Source organism: Tympanuchus pallidicinctus, unplaced genomic scaffold (genome assembly GCF_026119805.1).
Source record: "Tympanuchus pallidicinctus isolate F22 unplaced genomic scaffold, pur_lepc_1.0 scaffold19, whole genome shotgun sequence".
Classification (NCBI taxonomy): Eukaryota; Metazoa; Chordata; class Aves; order Galliformes; family Phasianidae; genus Tympanuchus; species Tympanuchus pallidicinctus.
In genome coordinates, this window is record NW_026294710.1 from 349,570 (window position 1) to 370,977 (window position 21,408).

Below are 21,408 nucleotides of genomic sequence, written 5' to 3' on the forward strand. Positions count from 1 at the left end.
ACAGACTGCTCACAGGCAGCATGTCAACAGTGCTGAGCATCCTCCTCCAAACTTCCCCTGGTGCCCCAATGGAGGAGACCCTTGTCCCTCCCCAGCCCTGCCCAGCCCCAAGGTGTTGTTTCATTTGACTCAACTTCTTGCTCATGTTTGCATACGGCAAAGAGCTGTTTCCCCTCCTTCAAAGGCAGCTGAATAAGCATGTTCATGTGTGGTGGCATAGGGTGCAGAACTGCCAGTGCTCTGCCTGCATCTTATTGCTCTGCTCCCATCTCTTACAGCCAAATCTGCATCCACCCCCTTCCCTGTCTGCTGGCAGCGTAAGCCCCCGTTCAGCTGATTTCTCACCTGTTTTACTTCTGTCCAGAGCTCTGGGCACTGTGAGCCCCCTCCTTACACCCTTGTTCATCTGACAGCGTGCTGGAAGTGAGGAGTTTGCAAACAAAGCCAGGGCCTGCGCCGTGCAGCTAATGACCTTCTCTCTGCCTGTGTTTCCTTTACGTCAGAAGTCGGAGTGCTTATTAAGTTTGGAGGCTTACTCCCAGGAGCAGAAGAAGAGGATCTGCTGGTGTCTGGCTGAGAACATCACCAAGCAGCAACATCCGGCATCGACTCCCACAGAGAGCAAGGTAAGCAGCCTGTGCAGTGCAGCCCTGATGGAACCCTTGCTTAGAGCGCTGCAAGGCTCTGAGTGCCATAGGGCTGTGCTCCAGTGATGCTTTGGGGATGGTTTTTGTGCCAGGTGAGGAGGGAGTTTGTATTTAAGCGCTGCTGCGTCTGCAGCTTCCTGCCCAGCTTGGGGAAGCAGTGATTGCTTTTGCATCTGCTGAGCTGAGTTGAGTAGCGCTGCCTGATTCTGATGCTTCCTAGCATCTGTATTTGGACAGCTGAGGCTGTGCAGCTCATCATATGGCCTTTCTGCAGAACCTGGCTGCGGGGCAGGGCCTGGTGCTGAGGGGGCGGCTGAGGCTGCGATCTCTGAGTCCCAGTCGAAAGGCACTGGGGTCATGGGAGCAGCGGTGTGGAGATGTGTCCTTCTGTGCACTCGGATGCGCTGTGATGCTCAGGCTCCCACAGCATGAGAAAGTCCTTTGAGTGCTGCTGTCCGTAACCAGCGTGGCCACACCGGTGCTTTCCTACACCAGAGAGCTTCAGCCTGGCTCAGGAGTGATCTCAGAAGGGCTGGCAAGAGAAATGTGCGCATGAAGTTTGAAGCACGTAGGGTGTGCCTGCCTGGTGAGAATGCGGTCAGCACCTCCACTTGGTGCATGGCAGCACTGCTTGGAGGGGCTGCGTGGAACCGTTGGTGCAGGAGCCATCTGGTCCCTCAGGGCTGGGGCTGGACTAGTGGTGGGGGCTGCTATGCTGGGGTGAGAGGAACATGCTGTGCTGAGCATGTAAAATGCTTGAAGTGGTGCAATTGGGCATCCTGGGCGCAAAGCTCCCAGACACCTCCCTGTGCCCAGTGATGGAGCAGTGCCCATGCCGTGGGGCCGTTTCTTGCAGCCCATTGGGTGGTCTGGCTTTTGCTCTTGCTGCATGGCTGCCAGGCATAGAGGCAGAGCAAAGCAGCTTTTGCACTGCAGAATCTCACGCCAAGTCAGCGCTCACAGCGTCTCTGCAGGAGGCAGAGCCTTTGGATTCCTCTTCCTGCCTGTTCAACCCTACCAAAATAGCAACAGCATAGAAAGCCTGAGAACCTGGTTCACAACTCAAGCTCCAAAAACGCGAGTAGCAGAGGGGCGGTGCAGTGACCAGGTTCTGTGACATCTCTTACTGTCATGATGCAGTGGCAGGGCTGTGCCCTGGGCTGGCTGACATCCATCTGGGCTGGGGATCCTCTGGGGCAAAGCTCTGCAGGGCACCTTAAATGTGTTGCAAACAGGGGAGCTCAGCAGCTCTCCATTGTGAGATGGGCTCTGCTCTCCGCCCCCACCCCGGGTTCTGTGCCTGGGGCAATGCGTGGGGCTGTCTGCTGATCTGGGCTCTCTACTCAATCTGCAGACCCCGTGGCTCAGAGCAAAGCTCTGAGAGTGCCCACTCTCGTGCTATTGTGGGGCCACTGGACAGGTGAAAAGGACCATCTGAAGGCTTTCCTGTGCAGAGAGGCAGATTTGGGGAACAGAAGAGAACAGGGGGACAGAGGGTAGGGTGAGCTCTCCAGTGTTGTGATAGGGATTTATTTACACTTGCTGAAGCTGATGGAAATCCTGTTTATAGGATATGGGGCTGGGAGAGGGAAAAGAAGCAGTGAGAGCTGCTGCCAGGTGCTTTGCTTTGCTTAGAGCCCAGCAAGGTATAAACCTTCCTGGCTGCATTTTTACAACAAACCTGATCCTGAAGTGCAAGAGGAAACAGCACAGGGTCTGAGGGCAGCTCCTGAACAGCCAGGCAGACACACTGGAGTGGTGGATGCTGCTTGGAATGACACCACACATCAGACACCATCCCTGGGATGGCAGTGAAGCAGGGTGTGTGCAGGGAGATCAGCCTCCCGAAAGGGAGGAGTGATCCGGGAGCTTCCTCTGATTGCTTACGAGGCATTTGATATTGGGGCTATTTAAGGAAAGTTGACAGTGTCTACTGTCTGTGAGTGGACAAATTAAGTTGGAAATATCAGCTTCCACATGGCTGATTTCTGCTCCAGATGGAAATCTGGTTTGTATGGCCTTCAGATTTGTGCCAGCTTGGCAGGAGGCTGCTTGTCTAGGGACATGGCTTTGTTGGGCATCAGGAGCCCTGGGCTGATGTGGCCTTGGTACCAGGTGGAGACGTGAGGTGTGCCAGCTATGCCTGAGCTGAGAAAGCAATGCAGGTCCTCCAGCCCACCAGCTGGGCATAGCTCTCCCTTCTGCACAGCTATGCTGCCAGTAGCCCTGAGTCCTTTCCAAAACATATGCTTTGTGATGGAGCAGAGGTTCTGCAGTGGGATGGTCCTGTCTGGAGAGCAGGGACTGGATGGTCTGAGCACAGCTGTACATTGGTTATGTCTTGGAGCTGTGGGAATGAGGACAAGTTTAAGGCTTTGGAATGGCACTTCTTGTCTTACCAGGGCCTCAGAACTGTGCCCAAGGAGGGTGGGACTTGCATGAGGGTCTTCCTGACTCAGGTACAGCCATTGTCACCCCCTCTGGGAGATGAAGCTGTTGGGTGCTGGAGCCACCATGTGTGGTGCATCTGATTCTGGGGGTGTAGGAAGAGAAACCAGTTGGGACAAATCAGTGGTGGTCCCACCGTAGTCCTGATGAGCTCTTGCTGCCCCTGAGTGCAGCATCAGCCCTAGGGATAACCAGGACTGTTGGTGTGGTCCTGCTGGCTGGTCCCCTGTGAAGGGATGTGGGTGGGAGCATGGCTCTGGTGGCTTCTCTGCCACCCCTGTAGGGCTTGGTGGAACTACTCTGAGCAGTGACCCCTTCCTGTGGCTGCAGCAGCTCACAGGAGTTGTGCTGTAGATATTTTCTCCATCCACAAAGCCTCTCTGCCCCTCGTCCTGGGGTCTGAGCTTGACTCAGGTGGCTGCTCCCTGCCTTTGCTTGTGCTGGGCAGGGATCTGTGGACCTGCTATGTAACACATGCTGGTGGTGTGACCCCACTTGCTGACAAACATCCCCAAATGGGTCAGTACAGAGCCTGGAGGTGGGCTGGGGCTGGTGAGGAGCCACAGCCACCACAATGTAATTATAGCAAAAGCATCTTTATGCATTAATTGAGTTAGCGGCGCTGCCTCCTTGGGCCGAATAATGACTATCTGCACAGAGCGCGGTGCTTTTTTAACCCTGCATTACTGCACTGCTCCAGTTTCTACATTAGCACGGGGCAATCTGCAGTGCAAAGCGAGGTGGAGGCACCAGGGCTGGTGCTGCTCCAGCAACTTTGGCTGTGGGGACAGAAGCAAACAGCACAGCGCCGTGCAGATAACGAACCCGCTACGACCACCTGATTCTCACTGCTTGTTTCTTTGTGTCTTCCACACTCAGAACGGCTGATTACTCTTCCTTCTGACTCCGTGACCTGAGATTACCTCGGAGATGATGGCTGGCTGTGTCTGAAAGATGTAGATTGTCGTTAAGCTAAATAATTACGGACACTTGGTGGTGCGGACTTTGGGCTGTGGGAGCCCAGGATGGGTGCTCCCGGCGCTCCCTGAGGGAGCTGGTGGATCCTCGGCACTTTTCGGATCACGGCCGCCTCTCTCTCCCCCGTGGCTGCTGATGCTGTGAGCAGGCGTGGACCGATCCCGAGCGGGCCCTGGGAACGAGGCTCCCGGCCCCTTCCTGGCCGCTGCCCCGATCAGGAAGGGCAGGGCTGATTCTCTCACAATTTACAGCGTACTTGACAAGTGCAAGTAAATGTGCTGTCAACAAAAGCAAACTGTGTGTAAGTGAGAGATGATTGAAACCAGGGCTGGAGTGGTGCGGGGAGGGTTGTGCACCAGGACTGCCCCAGCAGATGCGTGGGCAGGGAGCGGCCCCATGCTTCCTCTCCATCTTCCTCACCCCAGGATGCCCTGTGCCCAGGCACCTGCCTTGCCATGTGTCTGCATCCCTTGGCTGTGCCTGTCCCTGGCACCTTGTTCCATTCAGCAGCAAGTTTCTCTTTGTTTCCAAAACCTTCCTTTGGTGGGGTTCCATGTGTGCCCATGGGCTGGTGATGGCCATGACAAGCACTTGGGTTGGCAACAGGTGGGCTGAGCTGGATGCCATCAGTTGCTTGAGAGGAGGGAAGATTCTGCACCTTTTCACTTTGCTTTTGCACTAAAGATCCATATCATTACAACACTCACAGGGCCAGCCTGGCTCCTGCCCCGTGCTCTCCCAGTGTCTTGCTCCTGCCATCAGGCTGCTCAGGAGGAGAAAGTATTGAGGTCCACTTTGCCCCAGTAAGGGTTCAAGTCTCATCTGGCAGAGCTTGTGAGCCAGGTTATGAAAGGAAAGCAAATAAATGCGATGTTCCACACCAGCAAGCACAACTTGGCTCTCATCCTGGGCCGGAAAAACTCGTTACTAGTGGCAGCCAAAGGCTGTGTTGGTAACACCATGGATCTCAGAGGCTGTGGCAACAACCCTGTGGTGTGAGTCAGGGTCCAGCCCACCTCCAACCACTTCATATCTGGAGGAAACTGTCTTCAGTGGAAATCAAATCCCTGTGCCAGCAGAAGCCAGAGGGATCTCGCAGTGGTGACCTCAAAGCCCACTGAGATGCAGAGCTCACCCTTGGCACCAGGAGGACAATGTGTTGACTTTGATTCAGCCAGAACAGGAATTAAATAGATGATAATGTGTGTGAATGAGGCTGTAACCATAGAAGAGTTAGATCTAGACTGATCCATCCAAGTGCTTAGCGCAGTCCTGTCTGCAGTCTGTTCTCCTGGGCTGCACTGGAAGAGCTTTCCTGCTGGGTTGATGGCACTCCTTCATGGCCACGAGCTCCGAATGCAGCCCCAGGTGCTCTGTGGGGGGGATGCTACAGCTCCCTGTGAAGCTTCAAAGCACTTCCAGACATCACTTTATGAATTTAGGGGCCCTTTTAATGCAGGGTCTCAGCCTGACCCAAAACTCCATGCCATTCAAGTGGGCCTGGGTGTGTGCTGAGGGCTCCTGGGGCTCCGTCACACCTCCCTCCCCCCTCCTTCTTGCACAGCAGCTGGCTCCCAGCACAGCAATGTAGTACAAAGCATAGAGTGGGGGGATTTACTGGAGCAGGGCTGGGTGCTGGGTCCCAAGCTTCCCAGCTTCTCCCCCACACCCAGGCAGTGCCTCCTTTACTCTGCATTCACTGCTCAATGTGCCACAGAGGCACAATTTGGGCCACCAGCACAAGGCAGCTGCTTGTGGGCTCTTGAGGCACGTGTGTGCTGGTGGAGCAGATGGGCCAGCAGAGAGTTGCTGCTCCGGCTTTATTTGTTCATTTGCTTAGCTGGACTCAAAGCCATTAGGAGAGCAGACCTCTCCCCTCTGGCAAACACCAGCTCCTGTTTCTCTGGCACCTCCTGCACGCAGTGCCACATTCCCCAGGCAGGGGGACCTGGCAGCATAGTGGGGGACTTGAGCAGCTGCCAGCACCTCCATCACAGCTGGGAACGCTTTTAAACCCTGGCAGCTTGTTTCTTGTGAATCCTCAAAGGGCTGCTGAGAGCCAGCGTGCTGCAGGGAGCGGTGCCAGCAGCCCGGGGGGTGAGCATCACTGAGATCATTTGCACGGGGTTGTCAAAGGCACAGACTAAGTGGTTGAAGCCAGAGCTGCTGTGATTTAATGCAGGCGCTGGAAGCACTTGAGCTGGCACCGTGAGCAGGGCTGTGGTGCTGCTGTCCTGCACCCGCGTGGCTCTCACTACCCAAATGTGTATAAGGGGACGTTAGGGTGCAGGGACCCAGCAGTGCTACAGGAAAATGAGGTGGTCCTGAGGAGGGGCTGTCACCATTGCCTTTACAGTAGTTATTTGAACTGTGCTATTTTTGCAAAGCTGAAGGATGCCTGAAGTGCTGGGGAGTTCTGGGTGGTGATGCCCAAAATGGTGTGGGAGAGGGACGCAGCTTAATCCTTCTCCCTGTGAGACCCTCAGCATCCTGCCCCTGCTGCAGCAGCAAGGCAAGGCTTGCTGACCTCAGTCAGTTGTGTTGGACTTTGAAGCTACCCTGGGTGTCTTTGGCACCACTGGGATTCTTTTGGGCACAGCCGTGGTCACGGGCAGAGCTGTTCAGCCAGATCCAGCAATGGTTTCCAGTGCATGTGAGTGTGAGTGACATTGGGATGAGTCCTTCTCGACAGCTGCAGTGGCTGAGTTCATCCTGCTGCCACATCCCTCATCCTGCTCAGACAGTCCGTGCTCTGCCCCTGCTGATAAGAGCAAGGAGAGATTCCAGCCAGCACCACACAACACACCCTCAGCCTGCTGCCCCGAGAGAGGAAGGATGCTGAGGGCTGATCCCCAGGGGTGCAGGGACACATTGTGGCAGACTGGGGGCTCAGCTGAGCTGGGCTGATGTCTCTGCGTGGCCACTGAGCTGCTCTCCTGGGGACACCTTTATCTGGATGCCAGTACACCCTCACACCATCCTCACTGGGCTGTGGGGCTCTCCTGGGGACACGCTGGGTTTGGGATTGGCAGCAATGATGGGGAGCTCCCTGTGCAAACTGTGACCACGGGGATCATATGGATAAGGGAAAGAGTCGGGGTTTTTGCTCACGGTGAGGACAGGACTGAAAGTTGGATGCGACAGAGCCTGATCAAATCCGTGTCCTGATTGTGCCCCTTTCTGATACCTGCTGCTCTGATGCCAATGATGGATCTATTTCTTCCTTCCCCTTTCCCATCCCTTCGCTTTCTTACTGTCAGGGATATTTATGACCCAGACGTCATCTCACTGCCTTCCAGCCCTGGGTTCCCAATCAGGGAGGCTGCAGACCACGGCTGGTGCTTTGTTTGGGCACACCAGAGCTATATCTCCAAATCCTGAGCTTGGGGAGCAGCCGGGCACACAGGCATGGAGACCCCTGGGGCGGTGACACCCCTGAACTCACAGGGGTGGGGATCCATCAGTGTGTGGTGCTGCAGTGCAGGTAACCCATGGCACACTGCACTGCAAAGCATCTCCTGCTTCATACTTGCCCCTTCCCCTTAGAAAGTAGTTTGGAAAGAAAAAAGCTGCCCATCTGAAGTGGAGTTTCATTAAGCAGCACCAAAATTGGTCTGAGGCTCAGCATTGCCCAGGGGCAGAGGAGGACAGGAGAAGGGGAGCTGTGAAGTAGGTTTCAGGGTGATGCACGGCTCTCCCTGCAGGCAGAGCGGACATCTGCTGGGATCAGCAGGTAACCAAGCCTCCAGGGATGGCTCGCAGAGCTGCAAATAGCACGCGGGGCACAAGGGAGCGGTGTCTGGGAGAGGCTGGGGCGGCTGCAGCCACTGCCTGACAGACATTAATAACGGTGGAGGCAGAGCCAAGCGCTGCACCAGCATCCGCCGCGCTGAGCTGCAGGCACACGTCGGGGCTGGAGCTGGAGGGAGATGCTGCTCTGGCTGGGATGCAACTGAGCCCACATCTGGTACGTTTTGCTTGCAACATCTGCAGCCCACAGGCTGTGCCTTCTTCTAGGCAGGTCTGTGTTGTGCTGTAGGCAGCGCCAGTGTCCTTTAAATCAAATGCGTCTGCTCTGCTCCCCTGGGCTGGGCTGGGCTGAGCCTCGCTGTCTCCTGGGGGTCCCATGACTACATCTGGCTTTGGGATGCACTGGGAAGGCTGGTAATGAGCAGCATGGGGGACCAGGGGATGTTTGCAGCATGAGGGACTTTCTGAGATTCTCTTGCAGATCAGGGCTGTGCCACCAGCTCCACGTCGGCTGGCGGCAGCGCGGTGTGCCCACATGCACGCTTTCTGCTTCAGGGATTTTGGAAACCCTCTGTGTTCTGGTGCTGGGCAGAGAGAGAACGTATTCAGCCCTTGCTACTGAAAGCAGATCTGGGTGTGTGCTTGTGGGGAGGGAGGGATGGGTTGGGGGCCAGGATGGCCAGGGCTGTTGGGCTCGGTGCTGTGTCGGTGGCAAGCCTACATGAACCAAAGCATGTGGCACAGGGAGGTTTCGTCCCACGCTGTTTGCTGACACCTTCAGCCATCTGATCGCGAAACGTGGAGTGCAAGAACTTCCCAGCTGGGCTCCATCCCACACACAGCGACAGCGCTGGGCGATGCCCGGTCAGGTCCCATTTCCAGAGCCATCAATTGGTGATGGCAGTAATGGGATTAGCGCTGCTGCTGCTGCCGTGGGGTCATTTCCTCCCACGGAGCACAGCTCCTCCTTGCAGGGCTCCCAGGTGTTCTCAGCAGCTTTTGGCCAGTGTGAGCACTCACACCATCATAGGTCTCACTGGAGCCATCCATCTACCCTCGCTGCTTTGCCACAGCATGAGTCCTGCTGCTTGAGATTATACATCCCTGCTTGCTTTTGCTGTTACAGTAATTGCTCTGTATAAATTATTCATTGGCGTGGTAATGAAGCAGGGGATGGGTAGAACACCCTGCTGTGTGCAGGGCCTGGTGATGGGGCCAAGAGCGGTGCTGCAATGAGGGGATGCTCAGGAGCACTTTCAAAATGACCCATGAAATTTTTCTTGAGTTTCAGTAGTTCTGCTTTAAGTTTCTGGCTTCCTTTTGTTCCTCTCGGCCCTGTGCTGTGTGTAGGGTGCTGCTTCCCACAGCTGTATGGAGTCCATCTGTTATGGTCACTTACTGCATTTTGAGGCATTCAGCATCAATGGTTTTGGGAGCATTATGGGGGGCACAACAGTTAAAAGTGTCTAATGAGATCTGGGCACAGTTCATCCTGTGCTAAAAACCCCTGAAAGCGTGGGTTTTTTTTCTACCACTTTGGGAAGAACATATTTTGGAAACTTTGGTGTTTCCCTGTGTGATGGCTCACTGCAGGGGGGCCCTAAGGCATGGGGTTGAAACTGGATGACTCTTAAGGTCCTTTCCAACCCAAGCCATTGTACTGTTCTATGGAGGTGCTTCACTCTCATTCCATCTGCCCCAAGGGAGGGATGTTCTGCTGCTCAGGGAACATGCTGTGTCCTCAGAATCCCCCTGGATGGGGACATGGACTCGTTGCCATAGGGTTAAGCCCTTTTTAGGATGAGTGGGCTGGGGGCACCTCCGAACAAGAGCAGGCTTCGTGTGAGAACCAGTGACATAAGAGGAAGGCTTCATCCCACAGCTGTACTGTTGCCATGGCTGGTGTATTCCCAGCTGTGGGCCACCACAAAGGGCATGCTGTTTGCAGCAGTGCTGGAGAAGTTGAGGCTGTGCTTAAAATACATCTGCTGGTTGAAATGTGCTCTGCTGGTAACAGTGCAGCAGCAACCAGAACAAAACTTCACCAAATTATGGACCAAAGAGCAGAGGTTTGCCATAGTCCTCCCTCTTGCTTATGGAGGGACCTTTGTCCAAAACCTTTGTCTCAGTGAATGATAGGTTGCCCAAAGTCCAGGCAGTGGTTACAGGTGTGGGGTTGAAGATACTGGAGTAGGCAGGGCAAAGTCTGGCATTTTTGAGGTGTGTTGAGGGTTCTTCAATGGGGAAAGCATTAGGGACTCTGTTGATCTAAGAGTGAGCATCATTGTTCCCTAAAACAATCCCAGAAAGCTGTGCTGGGGCTTGGAGACAGCTCTTTCCTCTACTTTCTGTTCCACTTCTTGGGACATGCAGCTTTGGCAATGTAGTCTGAACAGAAACTGAAAGAGTGATGTGTGAGGTCCTCTGGGAGGAGGCAGGAAAGCTCCTCAGCAACTCTGCTCAGGTCAGGGAGAGCCAGAAGTTGAGGATGAAAGAGCCAGATGTTGACCCAGACCCTGATGTTGATAGCAAGGTGATGAGATGTTGAGGGCAGTGAAGCCAAGCTGTTGAGGATGGGCAAGCAGATCTTGAGGGTGGGTGGATCAGATGTCAACTGCTAGCTCCAAAGCCGCTGACGCTGGCCAAGGGAGAGGAACCCTTACTGGGGAGATCTTGGGGTGTTTTGGTGGTGTCCTCGAGCTGGAAGGACATGTGTCCCCTTCACCTTCTTGCTGAGACAGCATCAGCCCTGCCTCTGTTTGCTGTCTCCTCCTGTAGCCCGTTGGCCGCGGTGATGGTGAGAAGGAAACTTGGCCACAGCCTTGTCTCTCTGCCCCACATGGGCTTTGCCCAGCATGGTGCCCCTTGGCTTTGTGCTGATGAAGTCCTCAGTCCTTCCAGCCTTGGTTGGGCTCATTGACTGACCATGACTGTGCTCCTGCCCTGCTCCTTTGCTGTCTTCTCCCACCACCAGGAGCTCAGCCATGGCCCTTTTTGCAATGACAGCATTTCACAGCCCCAGCAGCACTTCCAACCCAAGATTGAAACCTTGCTCAGTGGTGAGCCTCCTGCTCACATCTCCGTGCCACTGAACAGCAGCAGATTCTCTGAATTAGTGCAGGAATTTAATTTCATCCCCAAATCTCTCTCATTTTAAAGGAGCCTGTTCATTTCCTTCTAGAGCCTTATCTGATGTGGGCACCCAGCAACGTTTAGCAGAAGGGAGCTGTCAGGGATGGGGAAGGCTTTGCAGTTGGACTGAGGGCTGCATGGGTTTTTCCTCTAATTATTTCATGAAATAATGATGACAGTGATTGCAATACAAATAAGACATAAACAGCATCAGCAGAACACTCAGTGCAAACAGCATCCTCACACAGCATGTCTGGAAACATTCCCTTTTGCAAGAAATAACTGTGGGGAGTGAAACAGCCTGAAGGATGGGGTTCACTTTGTTCCTCCCACCAAATCCAACTGTTCTGGGACAGTTCAGATAATGCTGAGTCACTGGCTGCTGCGGGGCAGGCTGCAAGGGGACAGAACCTGGTCCTCTCCATGGTCGTAAGAGGGGACCTTTTGGGATGACAGAAAGCACAAAGCATTGGCAGCCATGGGATGTGAATGTCCCTTCCCAGGGGGATGTGATGGTTAATTCCCATCTCATTTTTGAATCAAGTCTGCATTATGCAGGAATTGAGGCTTTGTTAAGTCCAGCTTTCTGCTTTTCTTTAGGCTCTTGAAAATGCTTGGCTTAAATGGGGATACAGCTGCTCTCATGACAAGTTCCCCCAGCTCATGAAAAATCCAGGCGAGTTTTTCCCCTTGGACTATCCCAGGCTTTTCCCTTGGAAAGGGCAACACTCACTGGCAGAAGGCAGCCTCAAAAGCATAAAAACCCGAGCAGGGTGGATAGGAGTGGCTGTGGTTTAGCAGGAGCGCTGTGTGTGGTTGCGGGGAGCCCCGCAGCAGTGGCTGTGGGCCAGGGGGGCTGACCTGCTCAGCCTTGGACAATTGGATGATGTGCAGAGCCTGGCACTTCCCTCCTGCCTTTAAGAACGCAGGGCAGGAGGTGCTAGAGCTGCATTTTGGGTTTTCCCATCCTCTGCTGCAGCCACCCAAGGGCTGACTCTCAGCAGGACAAGGGATCTGTCGCGGTAAGGATGTTTGCAGCTCTGCCTCTGTGCTGGAGCCACCAGCCCTATTGCCCACTATTTTCTCCAAACCCACTCATCTACAGTGCTGCAGGAAGGTGGCCCCATCCTGCTGCCACCCCATAGCTATAGTGGGTGACATGGTGCTCTGGGAACCAGGACTGGGACTGGGGGCTGTGGGACCGCTGGGGGCAGTGCTGTCCCAACTGCTGGAGTCCAGTTAGTGCTGTAGGAACACCCCTGCCTTGTGCTGGGTGTTAGCAGTGGAGAGGCTGTATGGGAGGGCTGCCACTCAGAGGCTCGGGTGCTCCTGCCTTCATCCTCCTTTATCTTCTCCTGGGGCAGATGCAGGAGACGGACGCCGAGAATCCTGGGCAGATGCACTTGGAGGACAGGAGGGTGGCTGCAGGCGATGCTCCTCCGGCCACAGAGGTGCCGGCTCCATCCGAGGCTCCAGCAGCTGCCCAGGGGCCTCTCCTGGCCAAAAAGCAGCCAGCGGCCGCTGAGAAAAGTGAAGAGCAGCCCAGCTCTGTGCCGGCCTTCGTCATCCCCGAGCTGCGCCTCGACAGCTCCTTCAGCATGGTGGGCACAGCTGGTGGCACCGCGGATGGTGAGGATGAGGAGGATGAAGATGAGGATGACGAAGAAGAGGACGATGAGGATGAAGAGGATGACAGCGACGAGAACTACCTGGAGCGGAGCGAGGCAAAGCGCAGCAGCATGATTGAGACATCAGGCTGCCAGCCTGCGTACACACTGAGCGTGCAGAGCTCCCTGCGGCGCCGCACACACAGCGAGGGCAGCCTGCTGCAGGAGGCCAAGGGGCACTGCTTCACCTCCGACACCACGCTCAACTGCTCAGATAGCCAGGGCAGCACGGGGCACTGGGCTCTGCCTTCCCCCAGGACTCTCAAGAAGGAGCTCACCAAGAATGGAGGCTCCATCCACCAGCTCAGCCTGCTCTTCTCGGGGCACAGGAAGGTATGTGGGTTGGTGTTGGCTCTGCAGCTTGGCCCTGGGATGGGTGATGTCTCCAGCGTGGGGATCTCTCTGTGTGTGGCTCTGCTCTCCATGACTCCGTGGCTCAGCTGGTGTCTGACAGGCAAGGAGCATAAGGGCAGGTAGCAACAGGATGAGGGGAAATGGCTTAAAACTGGAAGAGGGTAGACTTAGACTAGATGTTAAGAAGAAATTTTTACTGTGAGGGTGGTGAGGGACTGGAACAGGTTGCCCAGAGAGGTTGTGAATGCTCCCATCCTGGAGGTATTCAAAGCCAGGCTGGATGGGGCTGTGAGCAACCTGGTCTAAAGGGAATTGTCCCTTCCTATAGCAGGTGGGTTGGAAATTGATGATCTTAAAGGTCCTTTCCATCCAAGCCATTCTATGATTCTATGGGTGTCCCATCTACAGCTCCAGGGGCCACAGCACCCCGGGGATGCCACCAGGTGCTGGGGCAGCATCTTCCATGGTGTCAACAGATCCCATGGGCTGCAGAGCTGCTGTCTGCTGAGATGCACAGAGGAAGAGATGTTTGGATGTGCAAACTGCAGCTCACAATGGCAGGGACAGGGAGGAGCTGGGCTCCAGGGAGCCTCCCCTGACTGTGCATCCCTGCTGTGCTCAGGGACACCGGCAGCTGAGTGCACTGCTTGGCCTCCTAGACGGCTTTGGTCCTTGCAGACCCCATCCTGAATAGGCTGAGGAGGAACTGTGGTGCATCAGACACTGGAGAGCAGTGCTGGCACATACAGGAGCATACAGCTCTGCATGGAACTGGCCATGGTTTGGCATCGCAAGTATTTAAAGCAGTTGAACTGCCATTGCAGTGATGGTGTGTGAGATGTGCTGCTGCCCCATTCCTGCTGTGGAACTGCCCTTGTGCCTTCCCAGCAGCCAGCTCTGCCTGACCTTGCAGGGCAGGGCTCTGCTTGGCTCAGGGCTGCATGGCACAGTTTGCACTGCTTGGGACTGCACTGTGTGGCTTAAGACCACACTGCGTGGCTTGGGAACTTGCTGCATGGCTCAGGAGCTTGTTGCATAGGCTGAGATCACATTGCATGGCATTGGACCATGTTGTATGGCTCAGCACAATGTTGCAGAGCCTGTGGCCTTGTTGCATGGCTTGTAACCATGCTGCTTGGCTCAGGGCCACATCACACTGCTTGAGAGCACCTTGCAATGCTTGGGACTGCATTGCATACTGCTCCACCTCTTGGCAGGGGATGCTGTTGCAGAGCTCTGTGTGCCACCAAGCATGACAGCACCATAGGTTAAAGCCATGATGGGATTAACCCTCCCTGTGCCATTCTCCTGATACATCAAAAGCCACCTTGGTTGCCATTTCTTGGAGCACAATTTGCTCTTGGACCCCCTGGTCCCCTGCCTGCTCCTCCTGTGCCAACTCTCCCTGCTTCAGCCACCATGCACACGGGGCTTTGTGTCACAGCCTACACTTGGGAGGGACTTCTAGAGCTCTGTGCCTTTGGAGGAGCCCAGTGGAACCCTCCATGCTTTCCAGATCCGGCACTGATGTACAGTTCCCCTCTGCATCCCCCCAGGCCCAGCACTGCCTGCAGTACTACGGCACCCAGTGGCCTTGTCCACCGAGCAGGATTATTTATGGGATCATCCCATTGTGCCCACGGTTCCCTGTGCCTCCCACTGCTCTCAATCTGGGCAGGTTGTTGTTTTACAGCCAGGAGTGCTGGGACTCGGCAATGGTTGCTTTTTGTCCCCAAGCTCAGCGGAGCCTCCCCAGACAATGGCAGGAAGCGTGGCCCGGCTGCGCGTCGCCCCGGCCGGCCCTATCTGTGGGGGGAAGGCATTTTGCAGGGGCTGCATTGTTTGGGGCTGATAAACTCCGGAAACCCGGGCGCAGAATGGAAGGAAGTGTCAGAAGCCTTGAGCCCGGGGCTGCTGGGCCATGCAGTGGGTTCCCACGGCACTGCCACAGATCGGCAATCCTGGAAAGCGCCCCGAGGAAGTAGTGTGGGGCTGGGCTGGCTGTGGGGCTGGCTGTGGGGTTGGCTGTGAGTCCCCTTCCAGCTGTGCTCAGTGAGGTAGCAAAGCCTCCAAGCAAAGGTAGCCCAATGCCTGGCCATTGGCCTTCGTGGCTCAGAGGCTGTGCTGGTGACACCTTGACCTTGTAGCATCTCCGAGGTCCCCATGGCTGCCAAGGTCACCTCTGTGTGGAGGTTGAGGATAGGAAGCTGCCATGTTATGGTTCAGTTCTGCTGTGATTTTTCCTGCCTGGGGACTGCTGGGAGATCCCCAGAGTATTTTGGGTGCCCCAGCCCCGTGCCCACTCATGACAGCAGAGATGGGAACACTGGGAAGGAGGATGTGAGCGTCCCTGTAGGAGGCTCTGCTGTCAGCACCTTGAAGCCAAGGGGTCCCCAGGCCACCAGTTGTGGGATGTCCCCAGGACATGGGCAGGGGAGGGGGTCAGGGTTTCAGCCCCTGCTCTGCTGCAGAGGGATGTTTTGGGGAAGGAGCTGCTGCACGGGGACCTCAGGAAATGCTGGCAGAGCTGTCTGGTGGTGTGAGGGCATGCATGGCACTGTGATGCAAACACCACTTTTCTCTTTCCGCCAGCTGAGTGGAGGCGACCCCGAATGCAGCTGTGATGAAGGGGATGAAACCTCCCGCAAGAAGAGGAGCAGGAGCCTGTAAGTGGCACACTGCGGTTCGATAGTGCCATGGGCAAAACAGCGGGGCTGAGCCCATGGGGTACCGTGCCCCATTCACCCAGAGTTTCTGGAGGTTGGGAGGTGGGGGGGACGAGTGCTGGTGATGTTGCTCAGCGTGGCTGGGAGCATTCACTGTGATGTGATGGGTGGGATGCTGCAGCCCCTACACTGCACTAAGGGTTTGGGATGCCCCGCAGCTGGTCCGGGCAAGGACGGGGCAGCTCAGCTGCAGGTCAGTGGGGCCACAGGGTTTTGCAAGGCAGGGTTGCTGTACCCTGGCATTGCCCCTCACACGTGAGTGGGAGCAGATGAGTGCTGCACGTGGCTGCGGCGCTGCTGCGTGTGCCTCTCCATGGCAGCTCCCCGCGTGCAGCCTGCCTGTGAGCGGCACTGTTGCCCCACGCGCTGTGCCGCAGCCGCCTATTTATAGCTCCTTTCATTCTCCAAACACTCGAAATGAAAATCAATTCCTCGCCATCTGCAGCGGGGACATCCCCCACGTGAGCCGGGGGGAATTGGGGCGGCGGGGGGGGGATCTGTAGGGCGCGGGAGCGGCTGTGGGGAGGGTTTGCGCCGCTCACCTTGGGATGGCTGTGGGAGCGCGGTGCGTCGCAGCGGGCGGCGATTGGCTGCAGGGATGGCTGCCAGGTGGCCTGTGGGGTATTTATGGGGAGAGTGGCCGCGGTTCGGCACTGCCAGCTGCTCCTGATGCACCTCACCATGGTGGATTTTTCTGAGAAGTGCCTGGAAAGGTAGGGCAGCGCTCCTGTGGGGACGGCGATGTGCGCTGCAGGGGATGGTTTGGAGGTGGCATGGGGAGACGGGGCTGGACGAGGCCTTGCAGACGGCTGATGGAGGTGAATCCAGGTCGAACCCAGCAGTGCACTGTGGATTTTTGTGGCAGCACCTTACTAGGGGCTGTGTGCACTCTGCAGTGGGAGCAGCCAGGCTGTGTGCTGCTTGCTGTTTATTCACGAGCATCTGCTCGAGGAGCGCTGAGAGTACAGCATTCCACAGGTTTTAAGCTTGGGGACTCCTCTGGGGCTTTGCTTCCTGCTGTGGGAAACCTGGTGCTGCAGAGCTGTGGGTGCAGAGGGTGCACAAAGTGCAGCCCACAGGCGCTGCTCCCTCACACAGACGGATGGACACGTGGACATACAGACACACAAACACAGGGACTTTTCAGTGCTTTTCACACCTCGCCAGGATCCCAGCTGCGGTGGCTGTGTTGCTAAAGTGAGAACAGTGCTAAAATTGTTGCTGGGAGCTGTGTGGGACGGCTAGAGCCTTGCCGATGGGATGCAGGCGGGGTTTGGAGCTCCTCGTTTAGATCTGTCGGTCCAGTGTCTGTGCTGTGCTGGTGCCTGGCAGCAGCTGGGGACAACTGGGGACACCGCGAACCCCTCCGTGTCCGTCGCGTTCCCAACCAGCCCCGGCCGCAGCCACACGCAGCGGCAGCTCCTCCGAGCACCCTGCGACGTGGGACCTGCGGGAGGTGGCCGTGCCACCCCGCGTCCCCAACCATCCATCATCCTCAGTGCACTCGGAAGCTGTGCCACGAGGGGTCAGCATCGCCCATCCCGAGCTCTCTTTGTCACCTCCCGCTGCCCGCCGAGAGCCGGGCAGGACTGGGGCAACGCCGGTGCCCGTGGCCGCCGCTCAAACCGGTACTGCGTTCCGACGGCAGCTTCCCGGGGCAGCGGGAGCGCCGTGCACGGACGCACATCTGTCTGTCCGTACAGGGACGGCAGCGTGGGGACGCGTGGGGGTTGGCACCGTGCGGTGCCGTGGCTGTGAGTTACCCAGTGCGTCCCAACCATCCCGCCGCGATGTCCTCACGGCCGTGCCCACTCCAAACTGACATCTGACGCTGCCACCCCTGCCGCTCCCAGCCGTGCTGCCGGCCCCGCACAGGAGACGCAGCCCCGCACCGCCGCATTCCCCAACGCCCTATAAATAGCGCTCGTAAATCCCCGCCGCGATGACTTTCCCCGCAGTCCCTTGAAAGGCCCCATCTCCCCGCCCTCTCCCATGCTTTTTTCCACCTTTCCTCGAGTTTCCCCAGCAACGGCGGAGCCGTCCCGAGCAGCGCTGGGCTGACACACAGCCCTCCTCACCCACACCTCATCCACGCCACGCAGCTCCGTTTGGCCCTCCCACTTCCGCGCCGTCCCGGTGCGGAGCCGCAGAGCGCAGCGCCGGGCCAGGCGTGCCGGCTGTGCTGGAGCTGCCCCGACAAACGATGCCCTTTTTTCGTGACCTCTCCAAACCGCAGCCGTTGGAGTTTCACGCCGAAATGTTGCTGGGTGTGCAGCGGCCGCACAACGGCAGCCTGCAGCGCCGGCACACCATGAAGGAGTAGGTGATGGGCGATGAGCGGGACAGGGCGCCCCGTGGCACCGCGCACCTCTGGGAGCTGCTCCCCTTCCTGCCCGCCCCTAAACTTTGATCTTCTCCTCCAGAGCCAAGGATATGAAGAACCGGCTGGGGATTTTCCGGCGCAGGAACGAGTCTCCGGGAGCCAACCCCTCCGGCAAGCTGGACAAAGTGCTCAAGTCGCTCAAGTAGGTGCTGCGGGTGGACGGTGTGGGGCTCCGGGGGCACGGACGAGCTCTGTCCAGGCTTGGTGCCACCTCCGGGGATGCTGGGTCACCCAGCTGGGGAGGTTGTGGGCAGAAGCTCACGGTGCCTGAGCTGTGTTAAATACTTTTTTTGTCTGAATGCTGCCCTGGGCTGCAGGGAGCTCCCTGCCCCGTGCCGGTGGCACTCGGGACTGGAAATTTCCCCGCCTTCCCCCAGTGCTTCAACATGACACCTTCAGCTGGACAGAGGATGCTTTGGGAAACTGCTCAGCCCTGGAGGTGCTCCAGCAGCTGGGACGAGCGCTGCCCAGCCTGCGGCTTCATTGGGGCACCTGAAATCCCACAGCCTTGGGCACTGCCTGGGATTTTTCCAGTGCTGGCCCAGAGGCTGCAGCACGCATGGCCCTCCCTTACCTCATGTTTTCTTCCTGCCACCCTGAACGCAGAGCATTCATTCCAGCACAGCCAGCTCAGCACTGCGGGTGCCAGTGGTGCTGCAGTCACTGCAGGGTGCACAGTGATGCTGCTGCTGCTGGAAGCGTTCTTCCTCCAGGGCAGCTGCATGGTGGCAGACAGCAGCTGTGGCTTTTGCAGCTTCACTCTGCTAACAAATGCCCTCATCCTGCAGGCCTGCACCTGAGGAAGCTCTCAAGTGGGGGGAGTCCCTGGAGAAGCTGCTGCTGCACAAATGTGAGTGTTTGCCCCTCTTTTTTGCCTTTGCCACTGAGGAATGTCCAGGTGTGTGCATGGGGAGCGCTGTGATTTCCTCAGCTCTGGTGTCTTGGGGAGAATGGAGATGGAATGGAGCGTCCCAGGCTCTGGGTGGCCTGGTCTGGTGGTTGGTAACCCTGCCTGTGGCAGGGGGTTGGAACTGGATGATCTTTGAGGTCCTTTACAACCCAGGCCATTATATGATTCTATGATACTTTCCTTGCACTCATTTTTCCTCTGCCAAGCTGGGGGGGAGACTCAGGGGGGAACATTATTGCAGGAGCCAGGGAGAGCTCAGGACTGTGGGAGCTCCACTGGGGAGGGAAAGGCAGGATACCCTGCCTGCCTTGTGTCTGTGGGGCAGGAGCAGCTTTGCAGCACTCCCTTCCTTGTCTACATGTCCCTGTGGGGATCCCATCTCTATCCCAAGCTCCCAATCCATGCTGAGATCCCCCTTGAGAGCCCAGATGGCTGAGAAGTGGCTCATGTTCGTGCTGTCAGGCCAGGCATCGCCACCTGCACTGCTGCTGTTCATAGGGGATTTTTAGGGAGTGAGATGGCAGGGATTTGGGGTTTGATAGAGGTGTGTGTCTGCCCAGGAGTAGAGCTGTGTCTGTCCCCACAGATGGGCTCGCGGCCTTCAGGGCCTTCCTGCGCACCGAGTTCAGTGAGGAGAACCTGGAGTTCTGGCTGGCATGCGAGGAGTACAAAAAGATCAAATCCCAGTCCAAGATGGTCTCCAAGGCCAAGAAGATCTTTGCGGAGTACATCGCCATCCAGTCCTGCAAGGAGGTGAGGCCGGCTCCCGCTCAGAGCCAGCTCTGTGCCCTGGGGCCCGTGGGGCCGCTCACTGCTCTCTCTGCCCACAGGTGAACCTGGATTCCTACACACGGGAGCACACCAAGGAGAACCTGCAGAACATCACCCGCGGCTGCTTCGACCTCGCGCAGAAGAGGATTTATGGGCTGATGGAGAAGGACTCGTACCCCCGCTTCCTCCGCTCTGACTTGTACTTGGACATCGTCCACCAGAAGAAAGCCAGCTCCCCGCTGTAGGGCAACAGGGCAGACTGGGAGCTGCGTGTTTACATGGAACCTGCGGTGGGGACCTCACTGCAGCCGGCCGTGCCCCCCAGGTGTGGGGCGGTGGGGGCACCGGTGCCAAGCAGGCTGGTACTGCTCCATCGCCCCGTCCTGCCATCGCTGGTACGACGCCGTGGGGCAGATGTCAGCCAGGAGGGGAGCTCCCGCATGACTACTGTGAACCTGAGCTGCAAATGTGGCTGGATGGCGACGCTTGATCCCAACGCAGCGTGGAGGAGGAAGGCTTTTACGCAGGGCTCTGCTTTTCCCCAGGCAGCACCGATGTGGGCGTCATCTCTGGACAAAGGACTCCTGACCCGACCCAGCCCCGCGGTGCTGCTGCGCATCTCTGCCCCAAGGCAGCCATCCCGCAGGAGCTTCACGCTCCCCTCATTCCTGGTTTATTTATTGACCTCCTCTCGCTGGACGCATCGCTGTATTATAGGAAAACCTCGTTCCCAATTTACAAGTGCAATAGTTGTGCGTGTCACGGCGGAGTTCTCCCGTGGAGTGGATGCCTTCTCTTTTACGAGTGTGTGCAACATTTTCTAAGTTTGCAGGTTTTATCTGACAAAGAAAAGGAAAAAAAAAAAACAACAAACTGATAACGCGTTCCCTAGCAGTGCTGGGGGAGCCTGGGTGTACATATCCTGCCCTGACGACGGAGGGCTTGCTGATGGAGATAAGCAGCTCTGGGAATCGGTGCTCTCCCTACTCTGGATCACAATACTGCGTTTGGAGACGTGGGGCTGTTGCTGAACGCGGCGGAGCCGGATGGACTGCATGCGTCCGGGCGCCCAGTTTACAGTGCAAAGCATCTCTGCAGCTAGCAAAAATACATTGTCACGGTCATAGGTAAATAAAAAAGGAATGTAATTTCTTGTAGCCTTTTCTTCATGGTATGTTTCTCCGTGCTGGTGGAGCTGGAGGAGCACAAACATGACTAAAGATGGGAAAACCTGGTCCGACAAAATGCTGAGCTGTCTTGCGTGCTGCAGCAGCTGCCAGATGCTCCTGGGTTAAAGGCTCAGGCCAGAAACACAGAGAGTTTTGCCCAAAATGAGGCTGTTCCCAGGGACAGCGTTTGCTGTGTGTACCCAGCGGGGCACGGGCCTGTGAATGAGGAAGTGCCCAGAGATGTGGCTGACCTCGTGTACCAGTGAGTCCCCATGGGACACATCAGAAGGAGCAGGAAAAAGCCCAGTGTTGCTGTGTCAGGTCCTGGCTGCACTGCTTGACTGGGCACAGATGGGATCTGCAGGGAAAATGCTCTGTAGGGGCTGATTCCTGTGCATTCAGTGGTTGAGATGTTTCATGCCCATCCCTGGGGCTGCTTGCAGTCAGGGTTGGGTGGTTCAGTATGCCTGTGG

General features: G+C 56.8%; 1 protein-coding gene and 1 long non-coding RNA gene across 8 annotated transcripts in view; one reads left to right on the forward strand and one right to left on the reverse strand.

Moving 5' to 3' along the window:
• Positions 1–20,923, forward strand: part of RGS3 (regulator of G protein signaling 3) — a 67,123-nt gene extending 46,200 nt beyond the window's left edge. For 5 of the 7 annotated variants that reach the window (XM_052680740.1, XM_052680741.1, XM_052680742.1 and 2 more), the window contains 7 exons: positions 504–626; positions 12,320–12,955; positions 15,569–15,642; positions 18,126–18,227; positions 18,874–18,935; positions 19,582–19,748; positions 19,826–20,923. In XM_052680740.1, the coding sequence (XP_052536700.1) occupies positions 504–626; positions 12,320–12,955; positions 15,569–15,642; positions 18,126–18,227; positions 18,874–18,935; positions 19,582–19,748; positions 19,826–20,011 (1,350 nt within the window). In that variant the 3' untranslated portion in view covers positions 20,012–20,923. Of the gene's footprint in view, positions 1–503; positions 627–12,319; positions 12,956–15,568; positions 15,643–16,264; positions 16,416–17,782; positions 18,022–18,125; positions 18,228–18,873; positions 18,936–19,581; positions 19,749–19,825 lie in introns of those variants that run through there. The other 2 variants (XM_052680746.1, XM_052680745.1) reach the window with 2 other exon arrangements.
• On the reverse strand, positions 16,840–17,797 carry LOC128079485 (uncharacterized). The gene is made up of 2 exons (XR_008206177.1): positions 17,709–17,797; positions 16,840–17,613 (listed from the first exon to the last, which is right to left on the reverse strand). It is a non-coding gene; the product is annotated as an uncharacterized LOC128079485 (long non-coding RNA).
• Positions 20,924–21,408: the final 485 nt, after the last annotated feature.